Here is a 21233-nt window from a genome sequence, read left to right on the forward strand (position 1 = left end):
CGACTGGATGTGTTGCACAGGTGGCATCCTATGACAGTTCCACGCTGGAATGCACTGAGCTCCTGAGAGCGACCCATTCTTTCACAAATGTTTGTAAAAACAGTCTGCATGCCTAGGTGCTTGAATTTATACACCTGTGGCCATGGAAGTGATTGGAACACCTGATTCCAATAATTTGGATGGGTGAGCAAATACTTTTGGCAATATAGTATATATACATATATATATTTTTTCCCCGTTTCAAATTGATTGATTGATGCTTTACAACCACATCATTCATTTACAAGAAGTACTGAACAACATACTTTTATTTCATTATAAGCAGGCAAAATCAGATCAGCTATCTGCAGCACAAACACTATATTTTTAGCCAAAATTGTACTAATTAGAATAGCAAAAAATTCTGATTATTAGTTGTACAGGTACCAGAAAGGGATAGGTTAAGTGAGTAATTGTATTGTATATAGTAAGTATAAGATAAGAGACATTGGAATCAACTGTTCGAAATAAAGATGATTACTGGAGGCTGGCTAGCTGCATCTAGCTGTTTGCATAAAGTTTAACATTTTTTTTAAGAATTTACACTCTAATTAGCTAGGTTTACATGAAAAGCCAGCCTTAGTGAAAATGTTTTTTTCTTTTGCACAAGGAAAAGTGAGAGAGCTATGTTCAATCAATTGTTTTTGTTGTTGTTTTTTTTTTTACTGTGGCAAAACAAAGTATACCTAAGTTATCTTACAATGTAAAAAAAAAAAAAAATTCTGGCAATAAATATTACATTTTATGCTCTGCTACTTGCAGTTATTTACTACATACCCAATAAACATGTAGCAGGAAATCCCAGACTGCCTTTTCAAGTTAAGGTAATCCAGGTAATTCTCAGTAGGTCTGGGAACAACAATGGCTGGTCAGCGGAGCTCTGCTGCTCCAAAACTCCAGAAGCACATTTCTAAGTAGACTCATAACTTAAATGAACTGCCTGAACATATGCAGCTTTGGCTTTTTCTCCCTCTAAAACCTCTTAATACAGCATTTTTTGACAAACTAATGGTATATTAAAAAATCTCAACACTCATCTCCTTGCTGCTTCTTGCTGAAAGCTGAAATTTCCTAAATCTGATCAGAACCTAAACCCTCAGTAAAGTGAAATTAGCTGTATAAATTGCATAAAAACATGCCATAGACTTTCCAAAAGCAAAGGAAAATGGGCTATTGGGTTAGTTTTCTTTAGTCTGATAGCACCTGAAAAAGTTGAAGAGCTATGCATATTTTCTTTATGCACCTAGATATCTTTTTTTTCCCTGTATGCTCCAACGTGTTGCTTCTTTTCTTCCCCCTGGCCAGGTGGTTTATTTCACAGCCACATTTCCTTATGTGGTGCTGGTCATTCTTCTTATCAGAGGAGTGACCCTTCCTGGTGCTGCTGATGGCATCCTTTACTTTATTACACCAAAATGGGAAAAACTTAATGATGCAAAGGTACACAGTGTTCCTCCCTTTATTACAACAGATAATAGTCTACGTCTAAAATAGAAAAAAAAATTACCTGTAGATCCTTCTTTCTTCCTCAGGTGTGGAAAGACGCTGCAACTCAGATCTTCTTCTCCTTGTCGGCTGCCTGGGGAGGGCTCATTACCCTCTCCTCATACAATAAGTTCCACAATAACTGCTACAGGTAAACACTTAAAAGGTAAACTACGCATCTATCAGAAATATTAAACTTGACCCAACAGATGCATGATGCTGTATCTGTATGTGTGATAGAAATATTCTGGTAAATGTCACTTTTTCTGGCATAGTTTGTTGATTCTTCCTTTAATGGTCACTGTTTTAAATTGTTGAAATAAAGACTGAATTTATAACATGTTACAGATTTTAATAATTTTCTTCAAATAAAAAGAAGTAGCTTGGCTTCAGTAGAAGCAGCAAAACTGTGTTTTTTGTTTGTTTGTCTGTGTGCGTGGGTCTGTGTGTGTAAAGTGGCACCATGCAGTGATAAGCTGTGGAACATTTTTGGATTTAAACACAGTTATTCTTCCTGCCACTAGATGGCACTGTTAGACCTGTTTACATTAACAGCCCATTTTATTTATCAGCAATTTTTTGAAATATAAGAATTCAGTGATGCAAATATCATTGGCTTATGCTACATCAGGCCCCCTGATCTGTTTTTGCTCTTGCAGGGACACTGTAATAGTGACGTGTACCAACAGTGCGACCAGTATATTTGCTGGATTTGTCATCTTCTCTGTAATTGGTTTCATGGCTCATGAACTGAAAGTGCCAATAGAGAAGGTAGCAGATGAGGGTAAGAAAACCAAGCCATTATCCAGGAACAGGTGATGAGTAAAATATGTTTCTTTGTTTTTTTTCATCTGCTCTGGACCTCAGAGGAAACATCTGTATTGATATTGCATACAAAACATGCATATTTATATGATTCTTTGCATTTTTCTCAGGTCCAGGCATAGCCTTTGTGGTGTATCCTGAAGCTCTGACCAGACTTCCCCTCTCTCCTTTCTGGGCAATCATATTCTTCCTCATGCTCCTAACTCTTGGACTTGATACCATGGTAACTGCTGCATTTTTTATATTCTGGTGTTCCTGCATTCAATGCATACTTGCCGTTTATATTTCCTCAAAACCACAGATGAATCCTTAAAATAATCTGTTTGCTTAGAAGGTTTGAATTCAAAGTAGTATTTGGTCTTATCTTAGTGCCTTGTGTAATTTATTGTAAAAACTGCAGTAAACAAACAGCAAGGGGAAATATGAAGCAAAATCCATTTTTTTTTTCCTTTTAAATTTGAGTCTCCAAACTTAAAAGTCAAGAAAAGGATAACTTAGCATATTAATGTCTTTTTTGATTTAGATGCTATTTGGGTCATAGTTTTCAGTGTTTTATATTTCTCTGTTTTCCGTTTTTCGTAGTATTTTTGTAGTCCAAGCTGAAGGATGTGAAAGCAACAAGAAGATGATTCTGTTTGGTTGGTGGGTGTATAAACCCACAAAGGTCAAAGCCTTCCCCCAGATCAAAACATCTTCTAAGTGCATACATAAATAAGTGGAAAAGGTCCTCTTTGTTTAGGCAAAGTGCTTCAGAAAACCATTATGAGCAGGGATTAGTGAATTTTTTTTCTCTGGTACTAGACAATCATATCTACGCTATTAAACTGTAACTTGGCCGAAATGGCTTGAAATGACCTGCAATGGGAGGGGAGCGGGGTCTGAAGTGCCTCCTGTGGATTTAAACGGACCACAGCAAAATCATTTGGTGAAAGAGGCACAATAGGAAATTGCTAAAAATGAATGACTACAGAGAGCTGTTATGACATATTCAGACCAAAGCACTATTTGGATGTGTGCAAGAGGAAAAAAAATGCAACAATGCTTTTTTAGCAACATGGGGGCAGAAAAATAGAACACTGATAACTGATTTTCTTAGAAAACATATTTTTTCTTCAGGTATATGCTTAGGGTCACAAAACCCAGCCAACTGACTACAGTACAAGGAAGACATTTTCACATGGTGTGGGACACGTAACCAGTGAAGATGAATCACAAAACAAGATTAATTTTTTTAAGTCTTTCTTAAAAAGTAAATGCATGTATCTGGCTTTATAATTTTCAGATGACCCAAGAAAGCTTTTTAAACTATCCTGCATAAGATGTTTTTGCCACAACAAACACTTACTAAATGTGTACATGTTTCTTTGGTTTTATCTAAAGATTCTAAGGAAAAAATACACCTATGAAAAAATGGTACCAAAATTCACTAAAAGTATATTAACACCTTTAAAGTATTTCAAGTTATTTAGATTTTATTAGAAACTTACTGATCGTATCAGTAAGTTTATTTTCTTACTTCCAAAAAGAAGCCTAATAGATATATTTTTACAAGAGCATTAAGGATCTGTTATAATGCCTTTGCTCATACAGATACATATGTTTTGGGATTATTGTTTTAAATGGTCACGCTCAAGGGAGGAAAAACTGGTGACCCCACCCCTGAGAGGGTGCAAAACCTCCACCCTGGCACCAACATGCAGGAGCAAGTAGTCCCCCTTCGCTCCACACAACTGCAACTGCATTCATTCCATTCAGTGCGTTGCACCTGAGCCAGGGAATGTCAAAGACTGGACACCCAATTAACCCACTAACCTAGAGATGTCCAACAGTTTTACCCCCACCCTGCAACAACACACCCCAGCCATGAAGGCCGCACCAAGCCAACTGGGCAGCTACCCCACCAGAGTGAGGCCACACCCACTATTCCTGCTACACTCTGCCCAATCAACTCCTCCATGCTAGAGCCCTAAACCAGGCTCCTAGATCAGGAGCTGATATTCAAAGGAAGGCTGTAAGGATAGCTTCAGTACCGATCGACCTCCAAGACACAACCACCAACTCTTGCCTAGACCCTAACCAGATGGCCTGCTCCTCCTCATAAACTCAAACCCCAGCTGGCAAACAGAGAACAACAGGGTGAAAAGACCCCAAACCCTCCTCCGCTGCTCAGATTTAGTGCTGTTGCAAGTTGTTCTTGAGTGCATTTAAAAACTAGGGGATATCTGCCATGGCCTGTCATCCCTCTAAAACACAGCCAGTAATTAAAGCCACCAACCCCCTAACACTCATTATATTCAGCTACTCATAAAAGAACATAACAAAGAACTATCAATATCATTTCCTAAGAAAGTTCTTATCTGATGTTGCTTTGAAATCTATGATACTGAGTTCTGCTGGTGATTCAAGATTATACAGTAAAAAAATTTATTTGGTTCAACTTCAGATAGAAGAGTTTTCTGAAGTTTTAAAGAAGATTAATTGCTCTATGCTGTTTACATGTTTTGAAAAAAAAAAATCAATGTTTTAAACACATTTTAAGGCTTATTAAAGCTATGAAAAATACACATTGTTTTATTTGTTTTTTTTGGATTTGAATTATCTCTAAGTTATCAGATTTTCTGTCAGCAATATGATTCTCCTGAATTCCCTTTGCTACAGAAAAACACTTCAACTTTGCAGATAACATCAGGTGATGTGTAAACACTGCAGGCATTGACCCAATTAACATGATTACCCAAGTATGTTACCTGCTGTGACTGTCTGCTCAAGAGCTTAACTCTCCAGGTAGCTGAACAAAGGCTGTCTGTGTGTGATTAGAAAGTGTCAAACTAATTAAATTCAAAAGTTTTTAGAGAGAAGAAAAGTACATCTCACTATTAAAGTGAATTATGTTTAATTGTAAACATCAACCTTAAGCCCATGACTTTTTAAATTATTCCCTGACATTTAATGCAATATAAAGTCATGGAAACAAAAAAAGGAAAAAAAGCACAATAAAAAACTTTAGGTATTATTAATATTTATAGAAACACCCACCTATGCAAAAGATTAATTTCTAAAGTACAAAATCATCTCCTCCCCTATAATTATTAAAAAGAATAATGTGGGAACTTTTTTATATACTGCTAAGAAGTGTATTTTCGCTTTATCTTTTATGTCTGTGTTGGATTATGTGGATCCCATGTATGTATTTGCTTTTTTAGAATTCATTTGATGTTGTCTACCTCTGTTCGCTGGGGTAAATTTCAAACATCAAATTGTCAAAACAATATTGCACTTTATATTTATGAATGGAGTTACCTGTTTTGGCCAGAGATGAGTGTCTCTTGTTCAGGAACTCGCATTGTTTAACTTCTATTTGAAAAGGCATTTCTTAGACTTCTTCCAGCCTCTATCTGTGCTCCGATTGCAGTGAAAATTGTGAAATCTTCAATTTTTTGCTTCTCATTGAGTGTTTTTCCTTCCAAACTAAGGGTTCATGTTAATAACATTAATCTGTGCTCATAGTTGGTTGTTTTGTGTAAAATGATTTGTGTTATATTTGTTGTCACTTGTTCAGATGCTCTTGAAAAAAACATATTTTTTAACTAAACAGGACAATTAACAGTAAGATTAAAAAAAGAAAGAATTTCGACATTGTACCCTAAAATGATTACAATGAATTTTCCACCTTTTTATTCCTAAAATCTTAACGTATTCATATTTATTCTTGATGTCACAGGAGGATGAATTTGATATGTCTTATATCGCCTCCACAGGTTTTCCACATTTACATTTCAGTTAAGAAATATGAATTTAATATTTTTCCAGTACTTACTGCATTATAACAGAAAAGTTTATTCTGACTTAATGTCGGACCATTAAAATAAAAAGGGTCATGTTTTTTGTTTGTTTTTTTTTTTACATTAAGAGTATGTAAATAAATAGTTTAAGCTTTGTATTTGTTTGTGAGTTACTGTGCTGATATACCTCATCATGATTTCTTAAACACCCCAGGCTTGTGAGAATGATCCTAAGAAAACATCTCCCCATAATGCACCAATTCCTTTAAGTGCATTCTGATGCCCCTGAGCTGAGCAGCAGGGCAGGGGGCACCCTGGCACATTAGGACACACGTCAACAGAAACAGTAAATGATGATGTTACTGTGCCTCGGTAGTGGCAGCTCAGATGGGAGGGCTTTTGGCTTTGTTTTAGGAAGCAGCTCAACAGTAATAGGCTTGGGATGTTGACAGGAAATTAGTTTTGGGAGCTCAGAAGGAAGGCGAGAAACAGGGAAGTGGCAGATCTAGCTCTCTGTCAGTGCATTTTCACTGTGTTCTCATGCGTATGTTCTCACAATACCAGCCTCTTTAAATTTCCCTGTTTATATATTCATCTGCTGTTCTCCTCTGGGCTCAGAGGCTCTTTCACCATGATGTCATATTTGCTTTTCTTCAGGCTGACTCCCACATGTCAGGTCGCTTCCCTGTAATCCAAATTCTTCCTTTTTTGTTTTTTTCTGCAGCACAGAGTTATATAAATGTTCCTATTAACTGTGTTGGAAGCAAATGAAATTACTTTAAGAATGTTTATTAGATAAATGTAGACAAATGCTTCATAACACTAATAAATGCACAAATTTTGACAGCTGCAGCTGCTCCTGTTTAAATGAGCTTTAATGCAGGCTGCAGGCTGGTGATTCTGCAGTACAGAGAGACAACTACAGAATATATGTGATGAGTTTTTCATCCTCCTCATTCCATCTTCTCTCCTGTCCTATCACATTATCTCCTTCTTCCTCAAACTGTTTTCAGTTTGCCACCATTGAGACGATTGTAACATCCGTGACAGATGAGTACCCCAAATACTTGAGGAAGCATAAACCGCTCTTCACCCTGGTATGCTGTGCGTCTTTCTTCATCCTGGGTTTTCCAATGATAACAGAGGTATGATTTACATATACTTCTTTGTATATGGAGGTAAAAGTGTCTCATAATATATATTTTGGATGTGTACACCTGTAAATTATTAAGTGAGAAGTTGAAAAGCGAAATGTTTAATGTAGTACAAATAAATAATTTGTTGTACAGAAATATTCACATGCATGCAAAAACAATTTGAGCTTGTGTGTACAATTTTCACCTGCAGATTTTTTTTTCACACACACAAAGAACTTATTACATATTCAAAATGGTTTGTCTTCAACAACATTTACCACTACCACTACGAGTCAGTAATCACAACTACAACCTGGAGAGACTCACACAGGCAAAAGTTGCAAATAGAAAATATTCAATTTATTTATACAGATAACACTATCATAGTCTTTAACATATATCTAAGTAAAATTAGCTGATTGCGAGGATTGATTGACTCCCTGCAATCGCTCTTACTGAGCATGCATGTAGCCACAGTGGAGAGAAAAACTCCCTTTTAACAGGAAGAAACCACTTGCAGAACCAGGCTCATTGTGAGCGTCCATCTGCAAAGGGTGACTGGGGTTCAAAAAGATTGAAGCAGATGCAGATATAAATGAAATAATTTCTTCTGTATTTGGGCTCCAGCAGAAGACTTTGATGCTGTGAATAAACGTAACCTAGAAAAGGATTAGAGTGATATTCCCCCGGGGGAAGATAATCTTCCGCAGGGGCCAGGACACTGGTGACAGAATAAACCAGAGGGTGAGTAGGACTGAGAATAAGGGAGGAGATGAGTTGGGTGAACGTTAGCTTGCATGCTGGAGAGGGATGCTGGGCCAGGAGCTAAATCCAGGAGCTTGCAGGGGATCTGATTGGCTTCAGAGAAGATGTGGCCCCCGAACAAGGGACATCACAGGTGGTTCAGCTGAAGCCTATAAGTGTCTTCCAGATTTAATTTATGCTTAAGCTTCATTTCTTGAATCTATTGCTTTGCACGCTCCAATCTTGTCTCAGTGAAAGTTCCCTGTGTGATTTTCCCTAGTTTTTTTTTCAGCTCTGCGTTATGGCGCTACTGGGTGCCTGTAACACTTTGCAGGCTTGCTTTGACTTACTGTACTTTCTCTTAATTTATGATGAGTAAAGCGAAACACTTAATGTTACATTATATATATGCAAGTATTAGTACTTCTTTTCCTTGACAACCCCTCAATCTACGCCTCCCTCCCATACAAATGTTTCTAAAGTTACATTAATCAATTACTTAGTTGTACAAGATAAAATAATGTGCTTTTCAACTTTTCACACCTGTTTTGGTCCAGCAGATTCCAAAACAGCTTATTCCCCACCACCATCAAACAGCTGAATGTTGAAAAAACTCTAAATAATTCCATAGACCAGGGGTGTCAAAGTGGTTCCAGAAAGGGCCGTGTGGCTGCAGGTTTTCTTTCCAACCAAGCAACAGCAAACTAGACACCAGTCATCTCATCAAGTCATCATATTCAGATTGGACTCACTTCATGATATGACTCTAGTCTGGTGTGCTGTTGCTTGGTTGGAAAGAAGACCTGCACCCACACAGCCCTTTCTGGAACCACTTTGACACCCGTGCCATAGACGCTGCATCAAACTGACCATATCAATGTTTTTTTGTTTTTTTTTGCACCATGTTTTTTCTCCCACAATGTTACATTTGATCATTGCAACACTATGGAAATGTCAGAAGAGCTGAACAAAATGAAATAAATGTTGTCTAAGTCTAAATCTAAGAAAGTTCTTACAGGTGCACACATCCAAAAATACAAGTGCGGATATTGTTAAACAATTCTCCCTTAATATTAGAGAACAGACATCTGATGAAGTATTAAATCTGATGTCACTAATTATATTTTGTGTTAAATTTTAAAGAGCGGGATGTACATGCTCCAGTTGGTGGACACATATGCAGCCTCTTATTCTTTGGTCATCATTGCCATATTTGAGCTGATTGGGATTTCTTACCTGTACGGTAAGTAAATGACCTATAATATGTCCTTTTTACTTCACTTGCTTTCTCTCTTTAAGCAACTGTCATTTTGCGTTGGTTTTTGGAAGTACCTCAATGCATTTTGAATAACAAATTCAGATTTATATAACAATCAAAATTAGTCTTAGAGGGGGGATCATACAGAGAACAGGTCAAGGAACCACAACAAGTGGAGGTGCAGAGAAAGGGAACATACCACAGTAAGCACAGAGTAACTTAAACTGGAAAGCTGAGAGGTACAGCTGAGATCAATAAAGGCAAAGGATGCTGAGGGGGGGAGAACAGCAAACACAGGTGCTTAGCAGAGAGATAGAGAAACAGATGGATAAAATCTTTAGCCCTGTGCTTTGGTTAAAAAAAAAAAAGAAAAAAAGTTGTACATACTTTATATGTGTGTAAACATTTATTTAGGGGTAATTTAATTAGCACTTGTGCTGTAGTACTGTATGTAAAAACTTACTTATGTAAGATATCTATGAAACTCCTTAATAGTTGATGGTAGAAAACATGAAGTGATCATTTCTGATTTTGTTTGCATTTATTTGGTTGAAAACCTTTATTTTTATTAATATTCTGTTCCAACTATTATGTATAGTGACTGCTTTACCAATTAGAGATTTTAAGAGAAACAGAATGTGTTACAATTGGATCTTGAGTTTTAGCAACTTCCTTACAGCAATGATAAAGATCAGTAAAAAATATCAAATCCTTCACTCTTTGATTTGATTACATTTGCTCAGTGGGGATAAAAAAATCATGTTACGGTTTCTTTTGATACCGTAGTTTCCAGATTTTTTTCAGCACTTTTGATATTGGTCTTCTCCTTTAAGTATTCAGAGAGAGAAATCTTAGCTTATTCCTCTTTGCATGATCGCTCGAAATTATAAGAATTTTTGGCTCCTTTCGTATGCTGTTTTCTTCAGTTCACTCCACATAAAATCCCAGCAGATTTGACCAAACTACGTGTTTTTCTTATTTAAATGGTGTATTTTTTTTTAATCATGCTTCCAGCCATCTACTTAGAAAGTAATAACCTCACAGTTTAATGAGAAAGCACACATTCTGTCTTTCTGTCTTTTTAAAAAAATTATTAAAAAAAAAATGTTATGGACAGATTTCGCTGAGACTTTCACAGAAGATGCTTATTTTGACCGGCAACACATGATAACCTTTTGGTGAAGATCCGGATCACCATCTATATCAAGGATTTTTTTGAAAGATACAGGTATTGTCTTAAGGTAGAAGCCAAATAAATGTTGGGGGAAACGAGCTTCATGGAAGAGGTCTGCACCCTACATGTGCTTTTCTGGTTTGTTTAGCAAAACTTGCTACACCAGTTATTTTATTAGAAACAATTATCTCTTAACTTTTGAATATTTTTGTAAAAAAAAAAATGTACCGGTAAATGAAAGGTTTGATTAAAATACAAATCTTCAATGTGAGATCTTGTTACAGTGATTAGTATATTTCCATCTTTTTAAGCGTCTTTACTGGGGGTACCTGTAAATGTAAACTCCTCATATTCACATGTTGTGAGACAGCTTTTTTCTCCCATTATTTGTCTTGATTCCAGCCTGAGGCACCATGAACCCAAACACACTCAGTCGAACACCTTAACTGGGACACCAATTACATCTGGGAGAATTTTGTGATTACTGTTGGCCTTTCAGGAAATATTGGGATTTGCCCAATTGTCCTTCATGCTTGTTACCTGATATTACACATATGGCCACCAGGGGTCTCTGTTGTAATGTACAAGCCTGAAACTCCAAAGAGCCAAGGACTCAGGTGTGTATCAGGTGGCTGTTACCAACCAAGAGGCTTGGCTCCAGGATGCCAGAGCATCAGTACAGGTTACATATTGAAATGATTGTGTGACTCTGCCTCTTCATGTCACTCACAGTTATCTGTCAATAAAGACAAAGGAATGAAGCCATCTGCTCCCTCACAGTTTTTCAAAGAATCTGATGCCCTTTTTCACACACAAAATTACCCCCCACCCCCCCAATCACACACTCGCACACATGAAATTTGCCGATCTCCTTTTCAAGGGACCTTATCAAACCCAGGTCACTCTCTGCATTCCCCTTTCCGCCTTCCCATCATTTCTCTTCTTTGATTTTATCTCCTTCTGTTTTTTTTCCCCCGTCTTTCACAGGTCTGCAGAGGTTTTGCGAGGACATCGAAATGATGATTGGTTTCCAGCCAAACCGATTTTGGAGAGTGTGCTGGGCCTTTGTGACTCCAACAATCTTGACAGTATGTTTGTTTTTTATCATCAACCCCCCACCCCCACCCCAAACACAGACACACATACACACACAATGCCACTGATTTGTGTTTAAAAATGAATCAGTTCTATCCATCTCCTTCCAAGTGCATTAATTAGCATTTTTAACAGGTGAGCTAAAAAGTCCTCAAACACAAACGCTTCTTCCTTTTTCTTCCTATTTCTGTGCTGACAACTCTTTTCCCAATCCATATCTCTATAACTACCTGTTATTCACTGCAGCTTATAATTCAGCTCTATATAGCCATCTTGAACCAGGTAGACAACTGTTTTACCCGTGTAAATTATTCACACTTTCCATGAAACCTACTTTTGTTTCTCAGTTCTGTCCAGCAGCTGTTGTAAAATATGTGGCACAGATTTTACTAATATGGCAGAGCTGGACCCTGGCCTGCATAAGTATGTATAATTTACATAAACATCAGAAAAAAACTGAACCAGCATAGCAGAGGTAATGTGGACAAATGGAGCAGAAGTTAGAGCGGCTGCTTGTTTCGTAGAAGGTCTGTATAATAAATGATTTACTGCAGCTGATCTATTTCTGTCTGACTAACATGTTCCGTCTGTTGACTTTTTTTTCCCAAGTAGCTAGCAAATCACTGATAAAATGAATCTCAAATGTATTTATTTTCCATCGTCATCTATCCTTTTGTTGCAGCATCTGGACAGGAAGATGGTTTTCATCCCTAGTTGAAATATTTTGGGAAAAACATTTAAGGATTGACGTTCTGTTGTTGAATTGATGTTTACAGGAAAAATAAGATTAATATAATATCAAAAAATTGTCTTGTAAGATATGCAAGCGCTTTCAAAAGTTGGGCTGGAAGTGATATTTTCCCACATATAGCACAAAATTTCATAGTCTTTCAATTTATTTTTCTATGTTTTTGTAAATCATAGTTCCATTTGTTTTTCTTGTTTGTTTTAATTATATGCTTTATTTATATTTGTCTACTAAACCGGTTCAGTTTCAGGTTTATGTGTCAGAACTGCTGCATTTTTTTTCTCTGTCACAAAAAAGTTGGAATGGCAAAGCTGAATAGCTACAAGCTAACATAATTTATGCACCCGCAGAATCGCTAATAATAAATAAAAACTTAATAATAATAATAATAATAATAGATTTTATTTGTAACGCACCTTACATTTCAAAGAAATCTCAAAGTGCTACAGAGACCAAAGGAAGAAGAAAAAAAACAAAGACAAAAATAATAACAATAGTAATAAAAAAAAAACAAAGAACAAACTGTAGGGCTTACAGCAATACATCCTACATCGAGCGGCACCAAAAACCAACAATTACCAAAAAATAATAATAATAGTAATAATGCTTGTTCTTCATCCACTGAACACTCAGTGGCAGAGATACTAAACATTTTAGTTTTGTAAGAGAAGCAATTGTTTCTGATAGAATTACTCAGAGGAAAAGTAAAAAGTAGGATGCAGTAAAACAAAACAAAATTATATTTGGTGGAAAAGTTACTCAAATAAAGGTAGCTGAGTAAAAGTACCAAGTTATTATCCACTGGTCAACGATGGAATGTAAGGAACTGTCCACTTTTTCTACCACACTCAACCAAGAGTACTGAATGCTGAAAGTCTGTGATTTCATGGAATCAGAATCATCTTTTTTCTTCATTATTCAATCGTCATTATAGAAGCATCTGCTTATATAAAGAGATTTTTAACCAGCTTGCACCGTTTGATAAATAGGATTATTCGGGTTATATGCTTGACTTGAAATCTTTCTCTATGATTAAAATGAATTGACTTTGTAAAGTGTCATGAGAAGACATGTTATATATCATATACATGATATATCTAGTAAAATACATATATGAACAATTATTTAATAAAAAAAAATATACACTGCTGGATGTTTAATTTAAACTCATTTAAGCTATAGGCTTTTAAGAAACCAGAGTTTAGATTATAGGTTGTAAAGACAAGCTTATACCTTTAAGATAATTTTCTCTTGAACATATCTTGTTTGTAATATAGTTGATCTTTATTGATTCTCTGTTTGTTATTTGCTATAAGTACCTTGAGAATCTAGAACAAGAATAAAATATTTGTAGTTCAAAACAGACAATTCTTCTCATTCAACATAAATATGTTTTAAAGTAAAAGTTCAGCCAAAGTAAAATAAACTGGTTGATTATTATCTACTAAAAACTGATCTCCGTTTAAATATGACATCAATAGTTGAAAAGTAAATTTTTTTTAGATAAACTTTTTCACTTTGTTACCTGATATCAGTGAGATTTAAAAGTAATAAAGGTTTCAACACAGCATTTCAATTAGGTTGAGTTGTGTTCCCTCACTGGGGTTTTGTTACACAAACTTCATTTATTTTTTCTAGCATTCAGTTATTGTTGTTTATTTACTATTTTAATTTGCTATTATACCTGATTTTTTTTGTTGTTTTTAAATTTCCCATCCATCCATCCATCCATCCATCCATCCATCCATCCATCCATCCATCTTCTTCCGCTTATCCGAGGTCGGGTCGCCCGGGTAGCAGCTTCAGTAGGGAGGCCCAGATGTCCCTCTAATGCTCTAATGACCATAGATGAGAGTAGGAATGAAGATCGACCGGTAAATCGAGAGCTTTGCATTTTGGTTTAGCACTCTCTTCACCACAACAGACCGGTAGAGCACGTGCTTCACAACAGACGCCGCACCAATCAGTCTATTGATCTCCCACACCATCTTCCCCTCATTTGTGAACAAGAACCCAAGATACTTAAACTCCTTCACTAGGGGCAGCACATCCTCCCCATCCTGGCGAAGGGACTCTACCCTTTATCGGCTCAAGACCATGGTCTCAGATTTGGTGGCACTGATCCTCATCCCGGCCGCTTCACACTCGGCTGCAAACCACTCCAGTGAGAGCTGTAGATCACGCCCTGATGAAGCCAATAGAACCAAATCATCTGCGAATAACAGAGACTTGATCCTAAGGCCACTTGGCTGCACCCAGAAATTCTGTCCATAAAAGTTATGAACACACTGCTCCTCCTGAATCTGAGATTCGACTATCCGAGGGACCCTCCTTTCCAGAACCTTGGAATAGACCTTATCAGGGAGTCTTAAGAGTGTGATTCCTCTGTAGTTGGAACACACCCTCCAGTCCAATCCAGGGGAACTGCCCCTGATGTCCACGCGATGTTGCAAAGTCGCGTTAATCAACGCAGCCCCACAGCATCCAGAGCCTTAAGGTACTCAGGGCAAATCTCATCCACCCCTGGGGTCCTATCACCGAGGAGTGTTTTAACCACCCCAGTGACCTCAGCACCACAGATGGGAGAACCCGACCCAGAGCCCCCAGACTCTTCTTCCTCATTGGAGGATCTCGAGATGAGGACAGCAGCACACCACCCCACTATAAATAGTGTTGGTACTGCACTGCTTCCCCATCCTGAGATGCCGGATTGTGGACCAGAATTGCTTTGAAGCCATATCGAAGTCTTTCTAAATGGCCTCTCATCTTCGGTGGCAATTTCAAGGAACATTAGATATAGTCCAGAACATGTTCTGAACACCCCTGAATAAAGATTTGAGCTGTAAAAGAAAACTCTGAGATTCCTTTATCAAGACTGGAACCATTTGCAGAAAACCTTATAATCAAACAATCTCTGATTACCTTTATGAAAGAGTTTATACATTTTTATGTTTGAAAATCACTAAATATGTTACTTAAGTACATGTTGTATTCATTTCTTTAATACATTACAAACCAAGATATTAAAAATAACTGAAAGTTCATTATTTGTGCAGGGCATCCTGGGACTCAGTCTGTACCAGTGGAAAGTGATGACATACGAGGACTACACCTACCCCACCTGGTCTATGGTCCTGGGCTGGCTGATGGTTATTTGCTCAGTAATCTGGATCCCCATCATGTTTTTCATTAAGATTTACCTGGCCCCTGGCAGCATAGCCGAGGTAATAATTGAGATGAAACTGTGGTTGGATATTGTTTTGTATTTTTTGTTTCTGACACATGCATGCACAAACAGATACACACCGGTTAAATCAATAGTCACATCCTTCTCTCATTAGCACGGAGAGACAAGCTGCAGGCTGAGGATTAATTCTTTCATATTTATGGGAGTCTTCCGAGTCTCTTTTAAATGCTTTGATTAATGGACGATGATGGTTGTGGCTTTTTGTCCAAACAGCTTTGTTTTCTCAGTATCACTGACAGGAGCATCAATTACAGATTCTTGTCTAGATTACTTTGTAATATGGGAAAATAACCCTGAATGCAAGCTCTTATCGGATCTAAATTTAATTAATTAAGTCCTTTCATTTTCTCTCTTGATTATCACATTACCCTCTATACATTTCACAGCCAAACCGCATTATAAAGCAGTTGTTGTTTAACAATAAAGCGGCCATATTACAATTAGAAGCTTAATTCTGAAATAATCTCTTCTCCTTTATATCTCAACACCCTTCTGTATAATTCAAAACCAGCTATAACATCTTCCCGATTTTAAAACCTTTTCTTGTTCCCTAGATCTTCGAGCCTTTTTTAATATACGTTTTCATTTTTGTCAGATTAAACCTTTCAAAACGAGATTTCCACATCTTAGGACTTGTCAGACGCATAGTTCGGACATAATTCAGTGATAGTAGTACCAGTAAGTAATCTGAAATTAGTATTATTTTATTGGGGAAGACCCACAAAAAACCCTTTCTGGAAAGAGTATGCAGAATCAGCACAACAAAAGACCTCAGGTGAGTATTGACTCCCCAAATGTTCGAGGTCTTTCAAACAGAGCTCTAGTTATGGGAGTGGGGAAACCATGCTCCATTGAGCAGTGTTTATGACCCACTGCAGTTGTTTTTTCTAAGATGAATTATGTTACATACTGACCGATGGATTTATAATACTGTACCTCCATTGTTCGCACATTCTCTTGTGCAATTGTAAATGCTTCTCAGCACAGGTGGAGTGACTTTGTTCTTCAGAGTTCTTGCTAACCTTACTGGACAGTAATACTCAAAAAACTCCCTGTTACACTGAAACATTCATTTTTTTTATGAGCATCACTGTCCTTTAACTTACATCTGGGCTTCCTCCCAAGAGAATTTTAGCACTGACCCTGGTTATGCTGAAATGTATAGAATTAAAGTGGATTATGATGATACTCTGCCTTTTAATAACTACTGCAGAAACTGTGACACACTCATCTCCTTATTTGCACATATGAATGGGGGAAGCTTTCTGAAAAAGTTAACCCCATGCTGAAAAGACTGTCATTGGTTTGCTGAGGCAGATTAACACGCTACAGCCCCAATAGCAAAAAAAAAAAAAAAAAAATATATATATATATATATATATATATAATTACTACCATACCTGCTTCACTCTTAAAAAATCTAGTTGAGAAACTTACGTTCTCCACCAGACTTGAAATTAACAGCTGGAGCGAATGGTTCCTGTTGTATGTAGAGAACTGGTCTGTAGCAAAGCAAAGCGCAGTGAGGCGAACATGGTGAACTTAGGTAGGCAGTTGGCACAATTTTGGCAAAGGTGGCAAATTTTGATCACCACCTCGCCCTTTTGTTTATATTCTTGTTGCCATTTTGCAGAAGAATGTATCTAAAGGGACTAGATGTGGCTGTGAGCTACAGTGAAGGGCAGAGGAGACAAGCTTTATTTATTAAAAATGAACAGAGGATAGATCGAGAGAATAATGTTGACAAAGATGAAGTAGAATGCTCTAAAGATGATTTAAGATGGCTTTTTAAAAAGCTGTTTTAATTTAGCACTAGAAGGACTGTTCCTTCATCCTACCTCCAGCGGAGATGGACGCCATTGTTGTTAAGCCACAAAATGGTTATTTAGTATACAAATTTTATGAGGGTGCTGTAGCCATGGGTTGTGACACAGTCAGAGAAGTAAAGCAAGTGAAGACCGTGCTTAGAACACAGCACTGAGGAACACCACTATTGAGTAAGATGTTTTAGGATGTGGACTTGCCCATATGGACATACTGGCACCTGACACAGCAAGCATATGAATACAGTGCTTTAGTAGGAAAAGACCTATAAATGATAACAGCTTTATGCACTGGGGATGTAATACATCCCCAGAACAAGAAATACATCGGAAATACATCCGATGTATTTCTCTGCAATCAGTAAAGCTGGTCAGAATTGATGGTAAGATGGAAAGCCTGAAATATGGGGAATATAGGGAGGAACCTGCTGTAGGTTATACAAGACTTGACACAAAAATAGAGCTTTGTCAATAGAGTACAGCTTCCATCAGGACTAAGAGTCTAAAGGGAAATACATTCTCTCAGAAAAATCTGTTCTTCAACCTGATGTGGCAATAACACCTATAATTGCTCCCAGGAAACTTTGTATTACAAAGGAACCCATGTGCTCAATTCAGTTAAAGTCCACTTATGTCATTCCTGCTACAGCAATGGTCAGTAATACTGTATAATCATAACCATTTCAAGTCAGTAATACTTTTCAGGTCAGTAATACTGTATAATCATAACCATTTCAAGTTTCTACTAATAGTTCTCAGGTACCAAAGAAAAAAGGCAGAAATGTCATGTTTCATCATGTGCCAAGACTGATTTTTTAGAAGTCCAAAACATGGGCTGGAAGTGCATAATGTTGTCATGTTGTTATGTCTGCCTGTGAGCAAATACTGTCTGTTCTAATGGAATTTTCACAGATATTAAATAACAAACAAATGGGACAGAGTGGATCAAAGCGCTTCCTATAAGTGAAGGGCCAGACCTAAATCAAATTAATTAAATCTATGCTTATGATTCAAATTAATTTTAAAAGATACTTTCAATCAGTCATGACTAGGGGTGTAAATCACACCCATCATGGCGATTTGATTCAGTATCAATTTCCTAACCCAACAATTTGATTATGTTCAATACTCATGAATAAAAAGAACGATACAATTCGATTAAGTGGTTACGTTTTTTTTTTTTTAACCTTACAGGCTAGACAATGTTTAAAATTTGAAATAAATCAGTGAAAGTTTAAATATCATTATGCATTTTATTTGAGAAACAACAGTAAATAACAGAAGTAGCTAAGTTGTATTCCACCTAGGCCTATAATAACCTAATTCACTGAAAAATAATAACGCCTCTGTGTTTATGCAAGTGTGTGTGTGTGTGTGCAAGCGGAAAGAGGGTAGTGGCTAACAACGTGTCGATGCATTGGATCGTCGGCTGTTGGATTGATGCATCGATACAAAACGATTATTATTTACACCCCTAGTCGTGACTGAGGTAGAATTAACTTTGCAAAAAAAATTTGCTAAATTCTAGATATGTAAAGCTTGTAAATTGCAGTGAATTTGTTGTTTTACAAAGTATGGAGCCAGATTTGTGAACACAAGTGTCAAAATACATATCCTTTTTTTGTAAAAGAGTATGACAATCTTTATACCGGTAATATTTTTTCCTCTTTAGAATTATGTGCTTTTTTGTTATGGTCATCACATACAATTCCATAAAATACACGAAATGTGAAAAAGTTCAGATGGGATTTGTAGTTTAACTGGCCACTGTGTGTTATAAGTAAGTAAGTAAGTAAGTAAATTTTATTTGTATAGCACTTTTCACAGACAAAGTCACAAAGTGCTTCACATGATAACATATAAACAACACAAGTAAAAACAGATAAAATGCAGTAAAAGCTAAAATAAGTAAGTGAATAAAACAATAAGCTATGTGCTTTGGAAGGCTTGTGAAAACAGGTGGAGTTTTAGCTGCTTTTTAAAGATATCCACTGAGTCCAGAGAGCGCAGGGACAGGGGGAGTTCATTCCATTATAGGACTATACCATGTATACACATAGAATATAAATGTGTGTGCAATGTCCATACCTCACAGGTCTGTTGGAAAGAAGATTTATTGAGCAATATATTTTAAGTTACATGAATACACACTTTGCATCTCAAAATATATTTGGTTTGCTGGTTTAAGTTTCACTGCAGTAAAAATTCAGATCTACCAAGGTTTTAGTGCCCAAGATACTGTGTTAAAAGCTCACGGGAGAACAACTTGTTTGTGGATCTATGTCATCTGATTTTGTCATCACATGATTTACAAATAATATTGAATTTATAGTTATTCTTTTTTAAACATAAGCTCTACTATATAATGTTTATACATACACCGTTGACAAACCCTCTGCCAGCAGAAAAACCCTCAAAATGCTAATATAAACATGATATATTGCCTTCGACAATAACACTCTGTGTTCTGTTGCAGCGTTTGAAGTTGGTCTGCTCCCCTCAGCCTGACTGGGGACCTTTCCTGATGAAGCACCGTGGAAATCGCTACAAAAACATGATGGACCCATTAGGAACCAGTTCTCTGGGTCTCAAACTGCCCCCAAAGGACTTCCAGCTAGGTTCATATCAGTAGCAGCTGTTTTGGCAACAAAACCTTCCAATTTCAATTGGGGGCATTGGGAGTGGGGTGGATGCCTGCTTCCAGGCTGTTTTCTCCACCTCCTTTTCATCTTCCTTCTACTCAGTTTTTTTTTTTTCATGCTTTGTACTTCACTCCATTTGCTTCCCCTCTTTAGCATGGAGGTGGGAACAGGCTTTTCCTCTTCTTTGACTCCTTCACCAATTCCTGTCTTGTCCTAGGAAGGGGTTGCTGTCCAAGTGGAATCCTGCTGCTACACGGTATTCGGTTAATGGGCTTTCATTGCCTCCCACACATGACCACTGATTACTCCACAGCCCTATCCCAGGGAACTCATTCCAAGAGAAGGATTGTGTCATAAAATGACACAACTCAGACTGCACTTGCAATATTAGACTCACAATAGCTGTTCCCTACAGAGTTGTGTTTGTTTGTCGGTGTGTGTGTGCGTTTGTGTGTTTGGCAATGCATTTCTGTGAGGACTTAATGAATCATGTCGGTAGAAACAGACAAAAAAAGAAAAAAGAAAATGTACCTACAGAAAAAAAGGGGTGGGATAAGCTTAGTGGGGATCTTTGTTTTAGGTCCATCTGTCTACAAAATTAGTACAAAATCATACAAAATATAATTATTGCCTCTAAAAAGATTTAAAAAGACCCAGTCTGCTTTGTTATCATGTTTCCAGCACTCTGTATTTATAGTAATATCAAGTACAACTCAGTCGCTCTTGCTTTGTCAGAAATAGGTTCTGATATCTGTAATTGTGCCTCCTATGTCTCAGTAGAGCAGCGAATGCATCCTGATTACCAGTTCTGTGTGATATACTTTGGCCTTTAAGACCTCAGCATTGGAATAGAAACTTGGATTCTCTTCATTTCCAAACCCAAGGGACAGAATTATACCTTATTTCTCTGTCTCTTCTTTAAGCTGTGTTTCAGTTGCTTCAACTGTGAATATAGAACAGCACAATGTAGAAAGCTATGAGAAATACCTAGCAATCATTTTCGTTGGTTATTCCTTGGCTAATTAACTCTTTCAGGTTGACGAAGATGACCTCATAGTCACTCTGTGCATATATTTTAAACGTCTATTGAATACTGTATGTACAGTATGTGTTGTGACTTTGTCAAGCCATAAGAATCTTCTGTGCAATTAACATTACATAAGTAGAGTAACAAAATTAAATATATGAATACCCGTTCACAATATATAAATATATATATATATATATATATATAT

General features: G+C 37.0%; 1 protein-coding gene across 2 annotated transcripts in view; it reads left to right on the top strand.

Moving 5' to 3' along the window:
- The window catches only part of slc6a5 (solute carrier family 6 (neurotransmitter transporter), member 5), a 33087-nt gene extending 11896 nt beyond the window's left edge, over positions 1–21191 (top strand). For both annotated transcript variants that reach the window (XM_015373420.1, XM_015373421.1), the window contains 9 exons: positions 1345–1479; positions 1572–1675; positions 2184–2308; positions 2460–2572; positions 7145–7276; positions 9155–9254; positions 11431–11531; positions 15343–15510; positions 19833–21191. In XM_015373420.1, coding sequence (XP_015228906.1) covers positions 1345–1479; positions 1572–1675; positions 2184–2308; positions 2460–2572; positions 7145–7276; positions 9155–9254; positions 11431–11531; positions 15343–15510; positions 19833–19988 — 1134 coding nt within the window. In that variant the 3' untranslated portion in view covers positions 19989–21191. The remainder of the gene's footprint in view (positions 1–1344; positions 1480–1571; positions 1676–2183; positions 2309–2459; positions 2573–7144; positions 7277–9154; positions 9255–11430; positions 11532–15342; positions 15511–19832) is intronic.
- The last annotated feature ends 42 nt before the right edge of the window (positions 21192–21233 follow it).

This window comes from Cyprinodon variegatus, unplaced genomic scaffold (assembly GCF_000732505.1).
Source record: "Cyprinodon variegatus isolate N-32 unplaced genomic scaffold, C_variegatus-1.0 Scaffold86, whole genome shotgun sequence".
Classification (NCBI taxonomy): Eukaryota; Metazoa; Chordata; class Actinopteri; order Cyprinodontiformes; family Cyprinodontidae; genus Cyprinodon; species Cyprinodon variegatus.